The sequence below is a fragment of the Panulirus ornatus genome, chromosome 6, assembly GCF_036320965.1.
Source record: "Panulirus ornatus isolate Po-2019 chromosome 6, ASM3632096v1, whole genome shotgun sequence".
Taxonomy (NCBI): Eukaryota; Metazoa; Arthropoda; class Malacostraca; order Decapoda; family Palinuridae; genus Panulirus; species Panulirus ornatus.
Genome location: NC_092229.1, coordinates 33,221,344 through 33,238,868, shown reverse-complemented (window position 1 = coordinate 33,238,868; position 17,525 = coordinate 33,221,344). Strand labels below are relative to the sequence as shown.

Genomic DNA, 17,525 nt, shown 5'->3' with positions numbered 1-17,525 from the left:
CTTCTCTCTTCTTCTTTGTGAAAAAATGTTTCATGGTCTTGAAATTACCTAAGATAAAGAAGTAACACTTTTCAATAAGAACAATAGATTTCATTTGTACTTAGTGGTATCTTTTACAGAGGCAAATTCAAGATATTTGGTTCCATAGGGGAGAAAGAATACTTCCCACGCATTCCTCATGTGTCGTAGAAGGCGACTAAAGGGGACGGGAGCGGGGGCTGGAAACCCTCCCCTCCTTGTACTTTAACTTTCTAAAAGGGGAAACAGAAGAATGAGTCATGCGGGGAGTGCTCATCCTCCTCGAAGGCTCAGATTGGGGTGTCTAAATGTGTGTGGATGTAACCAAGATGAGAAAAAAGGAGAGATAGGTAGTATGTTTGAGCAAAGGAACCTAGATGTTTTGGCTGAGTGAAACAAAGCTGAAGGGTAAAGGGGAAGAGTGGTTTGGGGATGTCTTGGGAGTAAAGTCAGGGGTTAGTGAGAGGACAAGAGCAAGGGAAGGAGTAGCACTACTGAAACAGGAATGGTGGGAGTGTGTAATAGAGTGAAGGAAAGTAAACTCTACATTGATATGGGTAAAACTGAAAGTTAATGGAGAGAGATGGGTGATTATTGGTGCATATGCACCTGGGCATGAGAAGAAAGATCATGAGAGGCAAGTGTTGTGGGAGCAGCTGAATGAGTGTGTTACTAGTTTTGATGCGTGAGACCGGGTTATAGTGATGGGTGATTTGAATGCAAAGGTGAGTAATGTGGCAGTTGAGGGAATAATTGGTGTACATGGGGTGTTTAGTGTTGTGAATGGAAATGGTGAAGAGCTTGTAGATTTATGTGCTGAAGGGGGCCAGGTGAGGATGCTCCCTCAGAGGCCCAGTCCTCTGTTCTTAACGCTACCTTGTTGATGCGGGAAATGGCGAATAGTTTGAAAAAAAAAAAAAAAACATAAGTATACCTATGTAAGTAGGAGAGATGGCCAGAGAGCGTTATTTGATTACGTGTTAGTTGATAGGCGCGCAAAAGAGAGATTTTTGGATGTTAATGTGCTGAGAGGTGCAACTGGAGGAATGTCTGATCATTATCTTGTGGAGGCGAAGGTGAAGATTTGTAGAGGTTTTCAGAAAAGAAGAGAGAATGTTGGGGTGAAGAGAGTGGTGAGAGTAAGTGAGCTTGGGAAGGAGACTTGTGTGAGGAAGTACCAGGAGAGAATGAGTACAGAATGGAAAAAGGTGAGAACAAAGGAGGTAAGTGGAATGTGGGAGGAATGGGATGTATATAGGGAAGCAGTGATGACTTGCACAAAAGATGCTTGTGGCATGAGAAGTTTGGGAGGTGGGCAGATTAGAAAGGATAGTGAGTGGTGGGATTAAGAAGTAAGATTATTAGTGAAGGAGAAGAGAGAGGTATTTGGATGATTTTTGCTGGGAAATAATTCAAATGAGTGGGAGATGTATAAAAGAAAGAGGCAGGAGGTCAGGAGATAGGTGCAAGAGGTGAAAAAGGGCGAATGAGAGTTGGGGTGAGAAAGGATCATTAAATTTTAGGGAGAATAAAAAGATGTTTTGGAAGGAGGTAAATAAAGTGTGTAAGACAAGGGAGCAATTGGGAACTTCAGTGAAGGGGGCTAATGGGGAGGTGATAACAAGTAGTGGTGATATGAGAAGGAGATGAAGTGAGTATTTTGAAGGTTTGTTGAATGTGTTTGATGATAGAGTGGCAGATATAGGGTGTTTTGGTCGAGGTGGTGTGCAAAGTGAGAGGGTTAGGGAGAATGATTTGGTAAACAGATAAGAGGTAGTAAAAGCTTAGCAGAAGATGAAAGCCGGCAAAGCAGCGGGTTTGGATGGTATTACAGTGAAATTTATTAAAAAAGGGGGTGACTGTATTGTTGACTGGTTGGTAAGGTTATTTAATGTATGTATGACTCATGGTGAGGTGCATGAGGATTGGTAGAATGCTTGCATAGTGCCATTGTACAAAGGGAAAGGGGATAAAAGTGAGTGCTCAAATTACAGAGGTATAAGTTTGTTGAGTATTCCTGAGAAATTATATGGGAGGGTACTGATTGAGAGGGTGAAGGCATGTACAGAGCATCAGATTGGGGAAGAGCAGTGTGGTTTCAGAAGTGGTAGAGGATGTGTCGATCAGGTGTTTGCTTTTAGGAATGTATGTAAGAAATACTTAGAAAAGCAAATGGATTTGTATGTAGCATTTATGGATCTGGAGAAGGCATATGATAGAGTTGATAGAGATGCTCTGTGGAAGGTATTAAGAATCTATGGTGTGGGGGCAAGTTGTTAGAAGCAGTGAAAAGTTTTTATCAAGGATGTAAGGCTTGTGTACATGTAGGAAGAGAGGAAAGTGATTGGTTCTCAGTGAATGTTGGTTTGCGGCAGGGGTGTGTGATGTCTCAATGGTTGTTTAATTTGTTTATGGATGGGGTTGTTAGGGAGGTGAATGCAAGAGTTTTGGAAAGAGGGGTAAGTATGCAGTCTGTTGTGGATGAGAGAGCTTGGGAAGTGAGTCAGTTGTTGTTCGCTGATGATACAGCGCTGGTGGCTGATTCGTGTGAGAAACTGCAGAAGCTGGTCACTGAGTTTGGTAAAGTGTGTGAAAGAAGAAAGCTGAGAGTAAATGTGAATAAGAGCAAGGTTATTAGGTACAGTAGGGTTGAGGGACAAGTCATTGGGAGGTAAGTTTGAATGGAGAAAAACTGGAGGAAGTGAAGTGTTTTAGATATCTGAGAGTGGATTTGACAGCGGATGAAACCATTGAAGCAGAAGTGAATCATAGGGTGGGGGAGGGGGCGAAAGTTCTGGGAGCGTTGAAGAATGTGTGGAAGTCGAGAACATTATCTTGGAAAGCAAAAATGGGTATGTTTGAAGGAATAGTGGTTCCAACAATGTTGTATGGTTGCGAGGCGTGGGCTATGGATAGGGTTGTGTGCAGGAGGATGGATGTGCTGGAAATGAGATGTTTGAGGACAATATGTGGTGTGAGGTGGTTTGATCGAGTAAGTAATGTAAGGGTAATAGAGATGTGTGGAAATAAAAAGTGTGGTTGAGAGAGCAGAAGAGGGTGTTTTGAAATGGTTTGGTCACATGGAGAGAATGAGTGAGGAAAGATTGACCAAGAGGATATATATGTCAAAGGTGGAGGGAATGAGGAGAATTGGGAGACCAAATTGGAGGTGGATAGATGGAGTGAAAGAGATTTTGAGTGATCAGAGCCTGAACATTCAGGAGGGTGAAAGGCGTGCAAGGAATAGAGTGAATTGGAATCATGTGGTATACTGGGGTCGATGTGCTGTCAATGGATTGAACCAGAGCATGTGGAGCGTCTGGGGTAAACCATGGAAAGTTCTGTGGGGCCTGGATATGGAAAGGGAGCTGTGGTTTCAGTGCATTATGCATGACAGCTGGAGACTGAGTGTGAACAAATGTGGCCTTTGTTGTCTTTTCCTAGTGCCACCTCACACACATGCGGGGGAAGGGGGTTGTTATTTCATGTGTGGTGGGGTGGTGATGGGAATGAATAAAGGCAGACAGTATGAATTATGTACATGTGTATATTTGTATATGTCTGTGTGTGTATATATATGTATACGTTGAGATGTATAGGTACGTATATTAGCGTGTGTGGACATGTATGTATATACATGTTTATGTGGGTGGGTTGAGCCATTCTTTTGTCTGTTTCCTTGCGCTACCTCGCTAACGCAGGAGACAGCGCCAAAGGAAATTATATAAATTATTAGTAAAATTTTACTTCATAGTCATACCACTACTCAGTTTCAGATTCTGCAGGCCCTGCAGATTACTACCTAGAACTAGAACAGATCCAGACACAGTGATAAAATCTTTATCTAATCCATTTACAAAGTAGCCGACAGTATGTTTTGAACAAAACCAACTATAATCCAAATGATATTTGTCATATTAAGAAAAATGTACTGGATGTACACAATGGGCTTGATTAAGAATGTACATACAGTAGATGAATATAAAAATATATATAGTGTAATTATAAAATGTTGAAGAGTTAGGCCAAACTTAAATTCATATAAACTCTTAAAGATTTAAAGTTAAAGACTTATTTGATCAAAATTGTAACATAGAAGCGGTAATGCAACTGATAGTAGCAAAATATTACTATAGTTGAAAAGTAGGCAAGTTTATTTCTATCACACAAAACCAAACCAACAAAAAATGTTAATCGGGTAGCATATGTCAAAACACAAACCTTTTGAGTGGTGCCCCCTTTCAAGTGGCACCCAGGGCACCTGCCCTACCTACCATACCCTAGATACGCCAATGTGTGTGACTACTATGAGATCCGATCATCAACTGTGTATGACTTAGGGGTCACTTTCTGTTTTCTGGCATTTTCTGTAATCCAGCAATGGCCAGGTTTCAAGGTTGCTGGATTAAAGAAGTACAACCTATACTTCATTTTCTCATATCTGATTTTTTCAGGAAAAATTGATGTGTACTTGATTTTAGCTCCTTTATGATTGTCTTCTGATATATTCATAAAGTTTTTCTTTTTGCTTTCAGGTGCAGCCTTTATAATTGAGCCCAGCTTTGAATTGTTTTATTAACATAACCAGTGGAAGATTAGTGGACACAGAATGTCTTTAGCACCACAAAGCTCACCACTTCTATCAAAAATTATGTCATCATCAATAGCTGTTGCCAATCATGCTGGCAAGATTATTCGTGAAATCATGAAGACAGGGGAACTGGGTATTGTTGAAAAAGAGGTATGAACTTTATTGTTTGATTGTATTGGTTGGTAGCCAGTGTCACTGGTGCCAAAAGGAGTTTCAGGATATTGGAAAGAATTTCTTATCCACCGATCCAACATGAGTGATCACAGCAAAAGTTTTCTTTAGTTCACTGGAAGGAGACCAGATCATGTTAATCAGTAGCTGATTCAGATTGATACATTGCATGAGCAGGTAACTTGAATAAAGTTACATTTGGTAAAGTCCACTAAGTTTTGACAAGATGAGATTGTGTTATTTTAGGGTTTTTGAATAGGTCCAAATACAAGTAGATTCGAATCATGTACAGTACAGAAAGGGGATGTTGCTTTCATTGGGCACCATCTCCTAAACTTTTGTATACTGTCTTCATGTACAACATATTCCATTCATTTTTTCTTTTATTATTATTACTATTAATCATGATTGCTGTTTTCGCATAAGCAAGGAAGTGCAAGGAAACAGACGAATGAATACCCATCCACTCACATACATTTATATGTACATATATGCACAAAACCATATATATATGTATTTTTTATTTTTTATTATGCTACTTGATCGCCATTTCCTACATCAGGAAACAGATGGAGAAAGACCCATCCACTCATGTTGACACATATATACATACACACCAATATACGTACATATACATACATATACATGTCAACATATGCTGTCAAAAGACTGAGCCAGGGCATGTGAATTGTCCTGGGTAAACCATGGTAAGGTCTGTGGGGCCTGGATGTGGATAGGAAATTCTGGTTTCATTGCATTACTTATGACAGCTTGTCTGGATGTAAGCATTTGTGCCTTTTCTTCATCTGTTTCCTGGCGCTACTTTGCTAACACCGGGGGCGTTGATCGTTTGGGGGGGAAAAAGACGAGAATGTATATGTTTTCTTTTTTCTTGCATGCTTTTGTGCTGTTTCCTTTGGAGTTGGGTGGTGTCAGGAATGGATAAGGTGAGCAAGTTTGAATATGTACATTTGTATATATGTATATACATATATATGAGCGTATGTAATTATGTATCTATACAAACTCTCCCCTACTTGCAACCTGTGTGACTTAGGACAATCCGTACGTGCAACTAGGAAAAATTATAACGTAAAGAATATAAATGATGTATAAACTAAAGAATCTTATATAATAGATGTAAAGAAACTATTATACTTAATCGCCGTCTCCCGCTTTGGCGAGGTAGCGCAAGGAAGCGGATGAAAGAATGTCCCAACCCTCCCACATACATATATATACAAATGCCCACACACATGCATATACATACCTATACATTTCAATGTATGCATACATATACATACACAGACATATACATATATACACATGTATATATTCATACTTGCTGCCTTCATCCATTTCCATCACCACCACACCACACATGAAATAGTATTCCTCCCTCCCCCAGTGAGGTAGTGCTAGGAAAAGACAAAAAAAGGCCACATTCATTTGCACTCAGTCTTCTAGCTGTCATGTGTAATGCACCAAAACCACAGCTCCCTTTCCACATCTAAGGCCCACAAAACTTTCCATGGTTTATCCCAGATGCTTCACATGCTATGGTTCAATCCATTGGCAGCACGTCGACCTCGGTATACCACATCGTTCCAATTCACTCTATTCCTTGCATGCCTTTCACCCTCCTGTATGTTCAGGTCCTGATCGGTCAAAATCTTTTTTACTCCATCTTTCCACCTCCAATTTGGTCTCCCACCTCTCTTCGTTCCCTTTACCTCTGACACATATATCCTCTTTGTCAATCTTTCCTCACTCATTCTCTCTATGTGACCAAACCATTTCAACACACCCTCTTCTGCTCTCTCAACCACACTCTTTTATTACCACACATCTCTCTCACCCTTTCATTACTTACTCAATCAAACCACCTCACACCACATATTGCCCTCAAACATCTCATTTCCAACGCATCCACCCTCCTCCACACAACAGTATCTATAGCCCATGTCTCACAACCATATAACGTTGTTGGAACCACTATTCCTTTGAACATACCCATTTTTGCTCTCCGAGATGACATGCTTGCCTTCTACACATTCTTCAGTGCTCTCAGAACTTTCGCATCCTCCCCCACCCTGTGACTCACTTCTGCTTCCATGGTTCCATCCGCTGCTAAATCCACATCCAGATATCTAAAACACTTCACTTCTGCCATTTTTCTCCATTCAAACTTATCTCCCAATTAACTTATACCTCAATCTTAGTAAACCTAAAAATCTTGCTCTTATTCACATTTACTCTCAGCTTTCTTCTTTCACACACTTTACCAAACTCAGTCACCAACCTCTGCACCAAAACTCTTGCATTTACTTCCCTCACCACCCCATCCATAAACAAATTAAACAACCATGGAGACATCACGCTCCTCTGCCGCAAACTGACATTCACTGGAACCAGTCACTCCTCTCTTCCCACTTGTACATGTGCTTTGCATCCTTGGTAAATACTTTTCACTGCTTCTAGCAACTTCCCTCCCACACCATATACTCTTAATTTATGTTATATATTTTATTTATTTATTTCCTATCCCTGGGGATAGGGGAGAAAGAGTACTTCCCACGCATTCCTCATGTGTCGTAGAAGGCGACTAAAGGGGACGGGAGCGGGGGGCCAGAAACCCTCCCCTCCTTGTATTTTAACTTTCTAAAAGGGGAAACAGAAGAAGGAGTCACGCGAGGAGTGCTCATCCTCCTCGAAGGCTCAGATTGGGGTGTCTAAATGTGTGTGGATGTAACCAAGATGAGAAAAAAGGAGAGATAGGTAGTATGTTTGAGGTAAGGAACCTGGATGTTTTGGCTCTGAGTGAAACGAAGCTAAAGGGTAAAGGGGAAGAGTGGTTTGGGAATGTCTTGGGAGTAAAGTCAGGGGTTAGTGAGAGGACAAGAGCAAGGGAAGGAGTAGCACTACTCCTGAAACAGGAGTTGTGGGAGTATGTGATAGAGTGTAAGAAAGTAAATTCTAGATTGATATGGGTAAAACTGAAAGTTGATGGAGAGAGATGGGTGATTATTGGTGCATATGCACCTGGGCATGAGAAGAAAGATCATGAGAGGCAAGTGTTTTGGGAGCAGCTAAATGAGTATGTTAGTGGTTTTGATGCACAAGACTGGGTTATAGTGATGGGTGATTTGAATGCAAAGGACAGTAATGTGGCAGTTGAGGGAATAATTGGTATACATGGAGTGTTCACTGTTGTAAATGGAAATGGTGAAGAGCTTGTAGATTTATGTGCTGAAAAAGGACTGGTGATTGGGAATACCTGGTTTAAAAAGCGAGATATACATAAGTATACGTATGTAAGTAGGAGAGATGGCCAGAGAGCGTTGTTGGATTACATGTTAATTGATAGACGGAGAAAAGAGAGACTTTTGGATGTTAATGAGCTGAGAGGTGCAACTGGAGGGATGTCTGATCATTATCTTGTGGAGGTGAAGGTGAAGATTTGTGGGGGTTTTCAGAAAAGAAGAGAGAATGTTGGGGTGAAGAGAGTGGTGAGAGTAAGTGAGCTTGGGAAGGAGACTTGTGTGAGGAAGTACCAGGAGAGACTGAGTACAGAATGGAAAAAGGTGAGAACAAAGGAGGTAAGGGGAGTGGGGGAGGAATGGGATGTATTTAGGGAAGCAGTGATGGCTTGCGCAAAAGATGCTTGTGGCGTGAGAAGCATGGGAGGTGGGCAGATTAGAAAAGGTAGTGAGTGATGGAATGAAGAAGTAAGATTATTAGTGAAAGAGAAGAGAGAGGCATTTGAACGATTTTTGCAGGGAAAAAATGCAAATGAGTGGGAGAGGTATAAAAGAAAGAGGCAGGAGGTCAAGAGAAAGGTGCAAGATGTGAAAAAGAGGGCAAATGAGAGTTGAGGTGAGAGAGTATCATTAAATTTCAGGGAGAATAAAAAGATGTTTTGGAAGGAGGTAAATAAAGTGCGTAAGACAATGGAGCAAATGGGAACTTCGGTGGAGGGGGCTAATGGGGAGGTGATAACAAGTAGTGGTGATGTGAGGAGATGGAGTGAGTATTTTGAAGGTTTGTTGAATGTGTTTGATGATAGAGTGGCAGATATAGGGTGTTTTGGTCGAGGTGGTGTGCAAAGTGAGAGGGTTGGGGAAAATGATTTGGTAAATAGAGAAGAGGTAGTAAAAGCTTTGCCGCAGATGAAAGCCGGCAAAGCAGCAGGTTTGGATGGTATTGCAGTGGAATTTATTAAAAAAGGGGGTGGCTCTATTGTTGACTGGTTGGTAAGGTTATATAATGTATGTATGATTCATGGTGAGGTGCCTGAGGATTGGCAGAATGCTTGCAGAGTGCCACTGTACAAAGGCAAACGGGATAAGAGTTAGTGCTCAAATTACAGAGGTATAAGTTTGTTGAGTATTCCTGGTAAATTATATGGGAGGGTATTGATTGAGAAGGTGAAGGCATGTACAGAGCATCAGATTGGGGAAGAGCAGTGTGGTTTCAGAAGTGGTAGAGGATGTGTGGATCAGGTGTTTGCTTTGAAGAATGTATGTGAGAAATACTTAGAAAAACAAATGGATTTGTATGTAGCATTTATGGATCTGGAGAAGGCATATGATAGAGTTGATAGAGATGCTCTGTGGAAGGTTGTAAGAATATATGGTATGGGAGGCAAGTTGTTAGAAGCAGTGAAAAGTTTTTATCGAGGATGTAAGGCATGTGTACGTGTAGGAAGAGTGGAAAGTGATTGGTTCTTGGTGTATGTAGGTTTGCGGCAGGGGTGTGTGATGTCTCGATGGTTGTTTTAATTTGTTTATGGATGGGGTTGTTAGGGAGGTGAATGCAAGAGTTTTGGAAAGAGGGGCAAGTATGCAGTCTGTTGTGGATGAGAGAGCTTGGGAAGTGAGTCAGTTGTTGTTCGCTGATGATACAGTGCTGGTGGCTGATTCATGTAAGAAACTGCAGAAGCTGGTGACTGAGTTTGGTAAAGTGTGTGAAAGACGAAAGTTAAGAGTAAATGTGAATAAGAGCAAGGTTATTAGGTACAGTAGGGTTGAGGGTCAAGTCAATTGAGAGGTAAGTTTTAATGAAGAAAAAGTGGAGGAAGTAAAGTGTTTTAGATATCTGGGAGTGGATCTGGCAGCGGATGGAACCATGGAAGCAGAAGTGAATCATAGGGTGGGGGAGGGGCCGTAAATTCTGGGAGCCTTGAAGAATGTTTGGAAGTCAAGAACATTATCTTGGAAAGCAAAAATGGGTATGTTTGAAGGAATAGTGGTTCCACCAATGTTGTATGGTTGCGAGGCGTGGGCTATGGATAGAGTTGTGCGCAGGAGGGTGGATGTGCTGGAAATGAGATGTTTGAGGACAATATGTGGTGTGATGTGGTTTGATCGAGTAAGTAATGTAAGGGTAAGAGAGATGTGTGGAAATAAAAAGAGTGTGGTTGAGAGAGCAGAAGAGGGTGTTTTGAAATGGTTTGGTCACATGGAGAGAATGAGTGAGGAAAGATTGACCAAGAGGATATATGTGTCAGAGGTGGAGGGAACAAGGAGAAGTGGGAGACCAAATTGGAGGTGGAAAGATGGAGTGAAAAAGATTTTGAGTGATCGGGGTCTGAACATGCAGGAGGGTGAAAAGCGTGCAAGGAATAGAGTGAATTGGAACGACATGGTATACCACAGGCGACGTGCTGTCAATGGATTGAACCAGAGCATGTGAAGCGTCTAGGGTAAACCATGGAAAGTGTGTGGGGCCTGGATGTGGAAAGGGAGCTGTGGTTTCGGTGCATTATTACATGACAGCTAGAGACTGAGTGTGAACGAATGGAGCCTTTGGTGTCTTTCCTAGCGCTACCTCGCACACATGAGGGGGAGGGGGTTGTTATTCCATGTGTGGCGAGGTGGCGATCTGAACAAATAAAGGCAGACAGTATGAACTATGTACATGTGTGTATGTATATGTCTGTGTGTGTATATATATGTGTACAATGAGATGTATAGGTATGTATATTTGCATATGTGGACGTGTATGTATATACATGTGTATGTGGGAGGGTTGGGCCATTCTTTCGTCTGTTTCCTTGCGCTACCTCGCTAACGCGGGAGACAGTGACAAAGCAAAAAAAAAAAAAAATTTATTTATTATTTTGCTTTGTCGTTGTCTCCCGCGTTAGCTAGGTAGCGCAAGGAAACAGACGAAAGAACGGCCCAACCCACCCACATACACATGTATATACATACACGTCCACACACGCAAATATACATACCTATACATCTCAATTTACACATATATATATATACACACACAGACATATACATATATACACATGTACATAATTCATACTGTCTGCCTTTATTCATTCCCATTGCCACCTCGCCACACATGGAATAACAACCCCCTCCCCCCTCATGTGTGCGAGGTAGCGCTAGGAAAAGACAACAAAGGCCCCATTCGTTCACACTCAGTCTCTAGCTGTCATGTAATAATGCACCGAAACCACAGCTCCCTTTCCACATCCAGGCCCCACAGAACTTTCCATGGTTTACCTCAGACGCTTCACATGCCCTGGTTCAATCCAGTGACAGCACGTCGACCCCGGTATACCACATCGTTCCAATTCACTCTATTCCTTGCATGCCTTTCACCCTCCTGCATGTTCAGGCCCCAATCACTCAAAATCTTTTTCACTCCATCTTTCCACCTCCAAATTGGTCTCCCACTTCTCCTCGTTCCCTCCACCTCTGACACATATATCCTCTTGGTTAATCTTTCCTCACTCATTCTCTCCATGTGACCAAACCATTTCATAATACCCTCTTCTGCTCTTTCAACCACACTCTTTTTATTTCCACACATCTCTCTTACCCTTACATTACTTACTCGATCAAACCACCTCACACCACATATTGTCCTCAAACATCTCATTTCCAGCACATCCATCCTCCTGCGCACAACCCTATCCAAAGCCCACACCTCGCAACCATACAACATTGTTGGAACCACTATTCCTTCAAACATACCCATTTTTGCTTTCCGAGATAATGTTCTCGACTTCCAAACATTCTTCAAGGCTCCCAGAATTTACGCCCCCTCCCCCACCCTATGATTCACTTCTGCTTTCATGGTTCCATCTGCTGCCAGATCCACTCCCAGATATCTAAAACACTTTACTTCCTCCAGTTTTTCTCCATTCAAACTTACCTCCCAATTGACTTGACCCTCAACCCTACTGTACCCAATGACATTGCTCTTATTCACATTTACTCTTAACTTTCTTCTTTCACACACTTTACCAATCTCAGTCACCAGCTTCTGCAGTTTCTCACATGAATCAGCCACCAGCTGCTGTATCATCAGCGAACAACAACTGACTCACTTCCCAAGCTCTCTCATCCACAACACACTGCATACTTGCCCCTCTTTCCAAAACTCTTGCATTCACCTCCCTAACAACCCCATCCATAAACAAATTAAACAACCATGGAGACATCACACACCCCTGCCGCAAACTGACATTCACTGAGAACCAATCACTTTCCTCTCTTCCTACATGTACACATGCCTTACATCCTCGATAAAAACTTTTCACTGCTTCTAACAACTTGCTTCCCACACCATATATTCTTAATACCTTCCACAGAGCATTTCTATCAACTCTATCATATGCCTTCTCCAGCTCCATAAATGCTACATACAAATCCATTTGCTTTTCTAAGTATTTCTCACATACATTCTTCAAATTAAACACCTGATCCACACATTCTCTACCACTTCTGAAACCACACTGCTCTTCCCCACTCTGATGCTGTGTACATGCCTTCACCCTCTCAATCAACATCTTCCCATATAATTTCCCAGGAATACTCAACAAACATATACCTCTGTAATTTGAGCACTCACCTTTATCCCCTTTGCCTTCATACAATGGCACTATGCAAGCATTCTGCCAATCCTCAGGCACCTCACCATGAATCATACATACATTAAATAACCTTACCAACCAGTCAATAATACAGTCACCCCCTTTTTTAATAAATTCCACTGCAATACCATCCAAACCTGCTGCCTTGCTGGCTTTCATCTTCCGCAAAGCTTTTACTACCTCTTCTCTGTTTACCAAATCATTTTCCCTAACCCTCTCACTTTGCACACCACCTCGACCAAAACACCCTATATCTGCCACTCTATCATCAAACACATTCAACAAACCTTCAAAATACTCACTCCATCTCCTTCTCACATCACCACTACTTGTTATCACCTCCCCATTAGTCCCCTTCACTGAAGTTCCCATTTGCTCCCTTGTCTTACGCACTTTATTTACCTCCTTTCACCATCCTGTATATTCAGGCCCTGATCTCTGAAAATCTTTTTCACTCCATCCATCCACCCTCAATTTGGTCTGCTTCACTTTCTTCCTTCCACCTCTGACACATATATCCTCTTTGTCAATCTTTCCTCACTCATCCCCTCCACGTGTCCAAACAATTTCAACATGCCCTCTTCTGCTCCCTCAACTACACTCTTTTTTTTTTTTCCACACATCTCTCTTACCCTTTCATTACTTAATCAAACCACCTCTCACCACATATTGTCCTCAAAAATTTCATTTCCAACACATCCACCCTCCTCAGCATAACCTTATCTATAGCCCATTCCTCTCAACCATATAACATTTTTGGAACCACTATTCCTTTAAACATACCCATTTTTGCTCTTCGAGATAATGGTTTTGCCTTCCACACGTTCCTTACCTCTCCCAGAACCTTCGCTCCCTCTCCCACCCTGTGACTCACTTTCGTTTCCATGGTTCCATCCATTGCTAAATCCACTCCCAGATATCTAAAACACTTCATTTCCTCCAGTTTTTCTCCATTCAACCTTACCTCCCTATTAACCTCTCCCTCAACCGTACTGAACCTAATAACCTTGCTCTTATACACATTTACTCTCAGCTTTCTTTCTCACGCACATTACCAAACTCAGTCACCAGCTTCTGCAGTTTTGCACCCAAATCAGTCACCAGCGCTATATCATCAGCGAACAAGTGACTCACTTCCCAAGCCCTCTCATCCACAACAGACTGCATACTTGCCCCTCTCTCCAAAACTGTTGCATTCACCTCCCTAACCATCCCATCCATAAACAAATTAAACAACCAAGGAGACATCATGCACCCCTGCCACATACCGACATTCACTGGCAACTAATCACTTTCCTCTTTTCCTACTCATACACATGCATTACATCCTTTGTAGAAATATTTCACTGCTTCCAGCATTTTACCTCCCACACCATATACTCTTAAACCTTCCAAAAAGAATCTCTATCTACCCTGTCATATTAGTTTTCCAGATCTATAAATGCTACATACAAATCCATCTGTTTTGCTAATTATTTCTCACATACATTCTTCAAAGCAAACACCTGATCCACGCATCCTCTACCACTTCTGAAACCACACTGCTCTTCCCCAGTCTGATGCTCTGTACATGCCTTCACCCTCTCAATCAATACCCTCCCATATAATTTCCCAGGAATGCTCAACAAACTTATCCCTCTCTAATTTGAACAGTTAGTAGTTTTGATACACGAGACCGGGTTATAGTGATGGGTGATTTGAATGCAAAGGTGAGTAATGTGGCAGTTGAGGGAATAATTGGTGTATAGGGGGTGTTCAGTGTTGTAAATGGAAATGGTGAAGAGCTTGTAGATTTATGTGCTGAAAAAGGACTGGTGATTGGGAATACCTGGTTTAGAAAGAGAGATATACATAAGTATATGTATGTAAGTAGAAGAGATGGCCAGAGAGCATTATTCGATTACATGTTAATTGATAGGCTCGCGAAAGAGAGACTTTTGGATGTTAATGTGCTGAGAGACGCAACTGCAGGGATGTCTGATCATTATCTTGTGGAGGCGAGGGTGAAGATTTTTAGAGGTTTTCAGGAAAGAAGAGAGAATGTTGGGATGAAGAGAGTGGTAAGAGTAAGTGAGCTTGGGAAGGAGACTTGTGTGAGGAAGTACCAGAAGAGACTGAGTACAGAATGGAAAAAGGTGAGAACAACGGACGCAACAGGATTCGGAGAGGAATGGGATGTATTTAGGGAAACAGTGATGGCTTGCGCAAAAGATGCTTGTGGCATGAGAAGCATGGGAGGTAGGCAGATTAGAAAGGGTAGTGAGTGGTGGGATGAAGAAGTAAGATTATTAGTGAAAGAGAAGAGAGAGGCATTTGGACAATTTTGCAGGGAAATAATGCAAATGACTGGGAGATGTGTAAAGAAAGAGGCAGGAGGTCAAGAGAAAGGTGCAAGAGGTGAAAAAGAGGGCAAATGAGAGTTGGGGTGAGAGATTATCATTAAATATTAGGGAGAATGAAAAGATGTTTTCGAAGGAGGTAAGTAAGACGAGGGAACAAATGGGAACATCAATGAAGGGGGCTAATGGGGAGGTGAAAACAAGTAGTGGTGATGTGAGAAGGAGATGGAGTGAGTATTTTGAAGGTTTGTTGCATGTGTTTGATGATAGAGTGGCAGATATAGGGTGTTTTGGTCGAGGTGATGTGCAAAGTGAGAGGGTTAGCGAGAATGATTTGGTAAATAGAGAAGAGGTAGTAAAAGCTTTGCAGAAGATGAAAGCCTACAAGGCAGCGTGTTTGGATGGTATTGCAGTGGAATTTATTTAAAAAAAAGAGGGGTGACTGTATTGTTGACTGGTTGGTAAGGTTATTTAATGTATGTATGACTCATGGTGAGGTGCCTGAGGATTGGCAGAATGCTTGCATAGTGCCATTGTACAAAGGCAAAGGGGATAAAAGTGAGTGCTCAAATTACAGAGGTTTAAGTTTGTTGAGAATTCCTGGGAAATTATATGGGAGGGTATTGTTTGAGAGGGTGAAGGCATGTACAGAGCATCAGATTGGGGAAGAGCAGTGTGGTTTCAGAAGTGGTAGAGGATGTGTGGATCAGGTGTCTGCTTTGAAGAATGTATGTGAGAAATACTTAGAAAAGCAAATGGATTTGTATGTAGCATTTCTGGATCAGGAGAAGGCATATGATAGAGTTGATAGAGATGCTCAGTGGAAGGTATTAAGAATATATGGTGTGGGAGGCAAGTTGTTAGAAGCAGTGAAAAGTTTTATCGAGGATGTAAGGCATGTGTACATGTAGGAAGAGAGGAATGTAATTGGTTCTCAGTGAATGTCAGTTTGCGGCAGGGGTGCGTGATGTCTCCATGGTTGTTTAATTTGTTTATGGATGTAGTTGTTAGGGAGGTGAATGCAAGAGTTTTGGAGAGAGGGGTAAGTATGCAGTCTGTTGTGGATGAGAGAGCTTGGGAAGTGAGTCAGTATTTGTTCGCTGATGATACGGCGCTGGTGGCTGATTTGGGTCAGAAACTGCAGAAGCTGGCGACTGAGTTTGGTAAAGTGTGTGAAAGAAGAAAGTTTAGAGTAAATGTGAATAAGAGCAAGGTTATTAGGGACAGTAAGATTGAGGGACAAGTCATTTGGGAGGTTAATTTGAATGGAGAAAAACTGGAGGAAGTGAAGTGTTTTACATATCTGGGAGTGTATTTGGCAGCAGATGGAACCATGGAAGCGGAAGTGAATCATAGGGCGGTGGAGGGGGTGAAAGTTCTTGGAGCGTTGAAAAATGTATGGAAGACGAGAACGTTATCTTGGAAAGCAAAAAGGGTATGTTTGAGGGAATAGTGGTTCCAACAATGTTGTATGGTTGCAAGGCGTGGGCTATAGATAGAGTTCTGCGGAGAAGGGTGGATGTGCTGGAAATGAGATGTTTGAGGAGAATACGTGATGTGAGGTGGTTTGATTGAGTAAGTAATGAAAAGGTAAGAGAGAAGTGTGGTAATGAAAAGAGTGTGGTTGAGAGAGCAGAGGTGGGTGTTTTGAAATGGTTTGGTCAAATGGAGAGAATGAATGAGGAAAGATTGACCAAGAGGATATATGTGTCAGAGGTGGAGGGAACAAGAAGTGGGAGACCAAATTGGAGGTGGATAGATGGAGTGAAAAAGATTCTGAGTAATTGGAACCTGAACATGTAGGAGGGTGAAAGGTGTGCAAGGAATAGAGTGAATTGGAACGATGTTGTATGCCGGTGTCGAAGTGCTATCAATGGATTGAACCAGTGCATGTGAAGCGTCTGGGGTAAACCATGGAAAGTTTTGTGTTGCCTGGACGTGGAAAGGGAGCTGTGGTTTCGGTGAATTATACATGAGAGCTAGAGACTGAGTGTTAATGAATGTGGCCTTTGTTGTCTTTTCCTACCGCTTCCTCGCGCACATGTGGGGGAGAGAGTTGTCATTTCATGTGTGGCGGGGTGGCGATGGAAATGAATTATGTATGTGTGTATATATGTATATGTCTGTGTGTGTGTATGTATGCATACGTTGAGATGTCGGTATGTATATGTTTGTGTGTGGACGTGTATGTGTATACATGTGTATGTGGGTGGGTTAGGCCATTCTTTCTTCTGTTTCTTTGCGCTACCTTGCCAATGCAGGAGACAGCGACAAAGTATGATAAAGGAAAATGTATAAATATTAGGCCATTCTTTCTTCTGTTTCTTCGCGCTACCTCGCAAACGCGGGAGACAGTGACAAAGCAAGAAAAAAAAATCTTTTTTTTTTTCTTTTTTTTCTTTGTCGCTGTCTCCCGCATTTCTGAGGTAGCGCAAGGAAACAAACAAAAGAAATGGCCCAACCCACGCCCATACACATGTATATACATACGTCCACACACGCAAAACTC

At 41.9% G+C, this 17,525-nt stretch overlaps 1 protein-coding gene across 1 annotated transcript in view; it reads left to right on the top strand.

Annotated features, from left to right (window-relative positions):
- The window catches only part of LOC139749149 (3'(2'),5'-bisphosphate nucleotidase 1), a 349,490-nt gene that overhangs the window by 33,291 nt on the left and 298,674 nt on the right, over positions 1-17,525 (top strand). The window contains exon 2 of the mRNA XM_071662786.1: positions 4,554-4,759. Within this exon, the coding sequence (XP_071518887.1) occupies positions 4,628-4,759 (132 nt within the window). The 5' untranslated portion in view covers positions 4,554-4,627. The remainder of the gene's footprint in view (positions 1-4,553; positions 4,760-17,525) is intronic.